Raw genomic sequence first — 7,470 nt, 5'->3', positions numbered from 1 at the left:
AAATTCTCTATGCTGCTTTCACAATAGATTTCCATTGTTTGACTACTTGAAAAACAGTTTAAACACAGACGAGAGAGAAGAAGAGAGTGATGTGCATCATTTGAATAAGCAGTAACAATGAATCACCTTCTTGTGGAGGAAACGGTGGTCATAGGACTTCAGTGTAAAACTACAGACTCTCCATTTCTTGTGTTCATTGTTACCTTCTTGTTTCAGGACTTTTTTTGGAGCTGAAGGCAGGTCAGATGACAGCACTGTGGGTGGCCATTGGAAAAGGAAAAAGCCACCTGTGTAAGTCTGCTTGAGCGATTCTATGAGCAGCAGAGTGGAGAAATCCTATTGGACAACGAACCACTGAAGTCCTATGACCACGCGTTCCTCACAAGAAGGTGATTCATTGTTACTGCTTATTCAAATGAGACATCACTCTCTTCTCTCTCTGTCTGTGTTTAAACTGTTTTTCAAGTAGTCAAACAATGGAAATCTATTGTGAAAGCAGCATGAGAATTTAGACAATTTAGACCAGAAGGCAGTTTAACCACGACCATTACTTATTGAGTAATGGGCCTGATGGCGATGAGTCCCACACTAATAGCATCAAGCTAGTAGTAGTTGTATTATTTTCATTATATATCAAGAACACAAGTTATTCCTCAGTCACGGCTGATGAGAGTGTGTTTAACAGATTGCAGTGGTGAACCAGGGGCCGGTGCTCTTCTCCGGCCCATCAGAGACAACATTGCCTACGGGCTTGATGAATGCTCATTGGATGAGATCCAGAAGCGGCACGCAAGCCAACGCCCATGGCTTTATTAGAAACCTGGAAAAAGGCTACGATACAGGTAAAGCTGTTACCTTTGTGCTGTTTTAATGTCTGAATGCCTGTATGGAAACCTGCAATACGAGATGTTTTACTTTCATTAGTTATCTGAAACATTTATGTAGATTCAAATGTGATAGTAAAGGCTAAATATAGGATTTGGGGTCTTTTGGGGGGTTGGTGCTCTCATTACCTCTAGTACTCTCTAGACTTGAGTTTTGAATTCCTCGTATCTTTCTGCAACATCCTTGAACACCAATCTGTTATGGTTTTAAATATGTTTCTCAGAGGTGGGTGAGCGTGGCGGCCAGTTATCGGAGAGCGAGAAGCAGAGGATCGCCATTGCTCGAGCTCTGGTCAGACAGCCACAGGTCCTCATTCTGGATGAAATAACCAGCTCTCTGGACGCAGAGAGTGAAAATGAGGTAATAAATCCCAACTTTAACAGTGAGTTGAAGGTGGATGATGACCTGAAGACTCTTCATCACCAGAGGGGAATAGATTCTGAATGGTTTTATTTATAGATAAAGGAAGTGCTGCACACATGTGAAAATGCTCACATTCATTCATTGTTCAGTTAACAGGAATTGAGAATTGCCGTAATAAAACCAAAGTATAAAGTACATGCCTTCCTTAGAGTTTCCAGGAGGATAATGAAGACCTGATGAGCACAAATGAAATGACCATGTTTTTATTGCTTAGAGCTCAAAGCTCGAGAAGAAACTAAACTGCTTCAGAAAAGATTAATGTTCTGTGCACTTAACAAATCTTAGGTACATTCAACATCGATATTGCGAATTAGGTCATGTGGGATAGTACAGAGGAATTGTGCTTAATAGAAAAGTCAAACAAACTATATTACAGTATTGTATGACAATCTTGAAGTAATGTTATAGACCATCTGAAAAGTAACATAATTAAGACTGTTTGTTGACTCTGGTCACTAGTCTTGTGTGTATGTGGTGCGTCCTTCATTTTTGCAATTTTAGTCCTTCAAACGAGCAGTAGTTTATATGTTCTGAAAGAGCTGCTGCTTGTTCATATATTCATAAGTAGGTATGATGAATTGATGTAACTCCTGTTTTTGCTTTTCTTCTTTCTATATCCCTTTACATATCAGAATTAAACCTTATGATTCTTCTGAAATAATAAATATTCTGTAAATCTTCTCTGCACAGATCCGCAGGCGCTGGTCGTTGTCCACAGACCCTGCTGGTGATCGCTCACAAGCTGAAGACCATCGAGAAGGCCGACAGATCGTTGTGATGGGTGACGGCAGAGTGGAGGAGCGAGGGACTCAACAGGAGTGATGGACAGGAAGGGAGGACTACTACAAACTGAGGAGAAAGCTTTCCGAGGGAAACCCCCCAAGTGACAGCTGCTGTCACTGAGCTGATGTTTCGAGAGAGGATGTTCTGCTGGCTGATGTGTTGGACCAGACAGCAGCACTGCTGAGACTGTCGAATGACGCACACTGAATGCTGAGCTTGAGTTTATGTAAATATCTTTTTTATAAATAATTATATTGAATTTGAATTTTTTTTTCTTCCAGAAATGTAGGCTATGTATTCTGTAACATGTACAAAAAGCACCTTCTAAAGTTTAGAAATATACTTCTGTTCTTTTTATTTTGCTGATGGTGGAATTACATTAGATTTTGTAAATAATTGAATTAAATGTACAAGTGACATGATGATATTTATATAAATATATATTCCATTTGATGTCCGGTTTTTGCTAACGATGAATAAAGGTTTGCAGCACACCGTTGACGCCATAAACCTTCATTATGGGCAGAGGGGGCAAAGGTTGCTATGTCCCAAATAAGAAATCGACCAACATTTTAGATCATAGTCAACGACCTCCGTTGATCCCACTTGAAAGTCAAACCATATCTGAATGTTTGTCAAGCCTTGTCCCTCATAGTATTAAGCCTTTTCACCAAACGCATTCATGGGACAAATTAAAATGCAATTAAAGGGCAATATTTCTGTTGAAGCAAGAATTTGCATGTAGTTTAGCTTTATTTCCTCTGTGAGAATTCAGAGTTTTATACAGGCCCAGTGGCTCAGCAAGATGCAGATATCCACAGTTCTGTGATGCAAAGACATCGCATAAAAATTACTGAAATTAAACTATTCAGATATTACCAAATTGCAAATGTGTTAAACTGGGTAGACGTCAGGAGGCCTTGAGTTTTTCTAATCACGTATCAGTGCCTGTTGTGTTGTTATATTGTGGGTTTAAGCCACTCGACTGCACGTGGATGCAGTGCATCAAAGCTCGGTATGGTGGGGGTTGGTTTTATTGTTTGAGCCTCCCTGGAAAGTCCCTGACTACCAACAGGTTTTCTTTCTGTCAGTTAGGCTTTCTGGAAAGTTGCCTGGTGATATGTGATAATCACCAAAGGTACAGTGAAGTGATAACGCCACATCTCAAAACACAACCCCCTCTATCGATAAAGATCAGGCTCGGCTTATAAAACGGACAGCGTGTCACCATTTTGTCAAGATGTCTGTGCAGCACAAAATGGAGACTGAAGTACGTGACAGACGAGTTGTAAATAGGGAGTATGAAAAGTCGACCCAAACTGCAGGACACTTGGCATTAGGATGTTACAGTAAAACACCGTATGTTATTTTTCAATACATTTAAAACGTTTCAATTCAGAAATGTTTTTTCCTATACTTTGCGTGCATGGCTTATGTCTCCTAACTTTAGATTAATTTATCTTCACATTTTATATTTAGTGAAAAGGTACATGCTTCTCTATGGGTAAAATGTTTATGTTGGTACTGTTGGTAAACATTTTAACATCCCCTGGATGAATATAAAAAGCTGTGGTGGTCCAGCTGAAAAAAATAAAACAAATCAATTCATCCTGTTCTTAAAAAGGACAGTTTGAGATATAGATATATGATATATCCGGCACGGTGACTCATCGGAAAACTGCTTTCTATCAGCAATTATGTGCCAACAGCGGTTTCAAAGGCATATGCCAACTACTGTCGCCATCTTAGGGTGAGGCCTTTAAAAACCAAACACAAAATGGTTGACAGTGTGCATACAAGGTTAGAAAATGCAAAGAATAAAGAAATAAAAATATTATTCAAAAGACACGTGGCTGTCTCTGTGGTGTAATGGAAAAGACTCATGTGCATCCTCAAACTCCGTGTCCAGCTATACATTCATGTGTGTGTGACTGTGTGTGTCTTTGGATGTGCGTATGTGGCGAGAAGCTTTGCCTAACCAGTTCAGCACCATATCGGCCAAACTGGAAAGTCCCTCTATCTTTCTTTCACTTTCTTCTTCACTGTATTGTGTAATCAGAGGCGGCCTGACTCAGCCAAACAACGGCAGAGCTAAATGTCTGTGACTGAAAGCATTCTGGTTTACCTCTCTACCTTTCAGGTCAGCAGCTTCTGGTGATTATGTTCAGAGCTGTCAAAGTGATATAGTGATAGATACAAAACACTGTCACAAGCCTGACGTAGGGCAACAACTGATGCAGTCCTCTATAATGACTTTGTTAACATTTAGGCATTTGACTGATGACCCACCCAGATCAACAGGTTGTAGTTGGCTTTAGTTTGGTAGTCTTCACCAAACTTTAACAGAAAAAGTGGCTGTGATGAAGATTTAATGATGTTTGTATGAATCACTTATGCCCTTTTTTACAGGGTACAGTCTTCCAACAGGCCCTATAGAATATTTTAGATCAGGTTTTTATCTGCAAATATTCAGTGGTGGGAGAAGTATAAGATCATTTATTAAGCAGTAGAACTGATACAACAGTATGGCATAGTACTCCAACGTACCAATCCTGAGATCAAGCCTTTAAAGCAGAGTAACAGCGCTCAGTGGTTGTAGTTGGCACTTTTACCATCAGCCATGTGATTTCTCGGAAACAGTCTGTTTGGCAGATTGGTAAATAGGTGAGTCTCTAGAAGGCAAGAAAAGGTGGAACCATGTATCGGCTGCCATCTAGTGACAGCAACAAGACAGTACAATAATAATAAGAAACACTCCTGACACAAAAAAACCACCATGGGTTGTGAAGTGGTTATCAGTGTCATTTAGCATTATTTTACTGTGTGTGGAGATCTGGTGATGTGTGCAGATTCACAGGAAACCACAAGTTTCAGCTTGTATCAGAGAGGTGCCGGTGAGAGCCACATGAATGTTGCAAAGAGATTAATTCCATGGTTTAAGACTCAGTGTTGTGGTTTTTTATCTTGTAGCATAAGATCGTATATTTTAGCATAGGGTTTAAAATACAGATATGGTCTCCTCTTGTCCTTATAGACTCTTCCACAGGGACAGAAAACTGTCAGCTTGAGGGAATGGTGTCAATTTCAGCTACAACACAGTGTCTTTTACCACCACACTACATACAATGTGTTATGAATAAATGAATCATTTAACAGTGATTCAGAGGTTCAGGCTTACACTGGGACAGTCTGATTCTCAGTGTGTCAGGAGCAATAGGGTGGGAGTTGACATCATTACCATAGACCGTATAAGAAAAGGACACAGCGACGCCATAGACTTTGCGTTACTGCGCAGCCTCCAATTGAGCTGGACGAGTAGCTGTGACGTGACCAACCTGTCTGAGTTGTGAGTTTTCTGGTAGTTGTGCCAAGAGAAATCTCAACATTCCCAATTTGCCACATAGTATACCAAAGGATTCCAATCATAGAAACGTTGCTGAAAACTTAGTTCCGATGCTTTCATGGCTCTCTATGGGCTTCTCCCTCGACTGTCTGCTCACCGCTCCAATTCCCAATTACCGCTTAGCTTTTCTAGTAATTTTCTTTGAAGAATGAAATAGAATAAGCAGTTTTCAGTTATTTCACACTTTTTTGTTAAGTAGGCCTACATATCCGTATTCTGTCATGGTTTGATGCCTTCATGGATAATCTAAACGTAAATAGTCATGAAAATAAGAAAATGCATTGAATGAGAAGCTGGTCCAAACTTTTGCCCTGTACTGTATATAAACTACGAAAACTCAAAAGACGACTGGTCAAATCCTTCGGTCTTGCTTCAACAGATGGAGCATTACGGGATAGGTACTAAATTATTCAAAACGTCTCCGTCTAGTTCATTCATAAAATAACTTTACAATGCACAATAAGGTTGTACGCAAGTGGCAGAGATTAAAAGTTCAATAATGTAACATTTCTGCATTCAATGTGTAAAAACGACCACATGTTAAATAGTCAAAAAGTCAATAACATGCTGTGGATATTAACAAGATGGCTAAACACAGAATGGGTTTTTATATGCAAGTTATAGCTCTTTGCAGACTTTTAATGTTTCAGTTCACTTTTACTTAACAGTATGTAGCCTACATGTTTGTGTGTATGTATTATATAACTTGGGATTTATATTCTGTTATTTAAACAGAAGGAAATATAGAGTACTGATGGTGGGGTTAGACTCCACAAGAAAGCTACAAGCTACACATCTGTCAAAATAGACAGAGTGATCCTAAACTCCATCCTTATTACTCCTCTTCTTCGGACCTTTCTCCAGTCTTAGGTGGCTCGGAGTGAGGAGAGAGTTTCCCAATTTAAACTGTGTTTAGTTTATAAAATGAGAAATAACACCAAGTGTTCATTACTTTTCTAAATTGGTGTGTGCACACAGATATTCCCTAGGGTGAGTTTCACAGATTACAGGCCCTATCGTTTAAGAGATGTATTAAAAAAAAAAGTACTATTTCCTTACTCAGCAGTGTAGTAGAATGGTTTACTGTATACCTTAATCTGTTGAGCAACTCCTACTTTCATTTTAAATCTCTACAAAAAATGGTTATCAAAACCATAAACAAAATCAAAAGATCCTTAAAGTCTTTTGTGTGTCTGTTGTTAGTTACACCCTTTCCCCTTTGTCTCAGTGTTTTAGTCCATGTGTGTTATCCTCTTCTATCTTAAGGACCATGATGTAACAAGCCTTTGGGCTTTGTTGTGTTTTTATCCTTTTGAAAACGTCTTGATGTTTGTTCAGTAAAGTTTTCAATCAATCAATCAATCAAAAACACAGACACATGAGTGAGACAAAGCTGCTGTGAAACTCATTGGACCAAATTATCCACAAACACAAAGCACATACATTCACACGCCCCGGTAGAGGCTACAACAGATTGATTGAATTATTGATTGATGATGAATTATTGATATTGATGAGATTGCTTGATTGTTTTGATTGATCAAATCAGTGTAAAAGAGTCGAGTAGTTTTGTACAAAAAACAAAAGTAGTCACATTTTCATTAGTTCTGACAGCCACATGGTGAGAAATAAGAACCTGTTGAACCAATGAAACTACTGAAAGAGGACTACATAAACAAGTCATTGTTATGAATAATAGAATAAATATACAAAGGTATAATTAAATCTATAGGCCATATAATTCAGTTCAGCACTGGTGCAACCTAAATTAGGTTAACATAACGTTTTAATTGCATTTCATAAATTTTTCACTCCAACTAAAAACTTTATATGAAACTGGAAACAATTACACCATAATTACAGTGAACGTACTTTTTGTTTGATGGTTGAAGTTCCACCCAGTGGCCACAGATGGAGGACATAACAAACTATTTCAGTGATCTCAGGGCAGTGGCTGGAAGGGGCAATGCATGGCA

General features: G+C 38.8%; 1 protein-coding gene across 1 annotated transcript in view; it reads right to left on the bottom strand.

Annotated features, from left to right (window-relative positions):
• The window catches only part of tap2a (transporter associated with antigen processing, subunit type a), a gene marked incomplete in the record, with an annotated part of 20,800 nt that overhangs the window by 9,787 nt on the left and 3,543 nt on the right, over nt 1-7,470 (bottom strand). Inside the window, 1 exon segment of the mRNA XM_032536095.1 lies at nt 127-164. Coding sequence (XP_032391986.1) covers nt 127-164 — 38 coding nt within the window.

The sequence above is a fragment of the Etheostoma spectabile genome, chromosome 14 (assembly GCF_008692095.1).
Source record: "Etheostoma spectabile isolate EspeVRDwgs_2016 chromosome 14, UIUC_Espe_1.0, whole genome shotgun sequence".
In the NCBI taxonomy this organism is placed as follows: domain Eukaryota; kingdom Metazoa; phylum Chordata; class Actinopteri; order Perciformes; family Percidae; genus Etheostoma; species Etheostoma spectabile.
The sequence above is the reverse complement of the archived record's forward strand: the minus strand, read 5'-3'. Positions and strand labels throughout refer to the sequence as shown.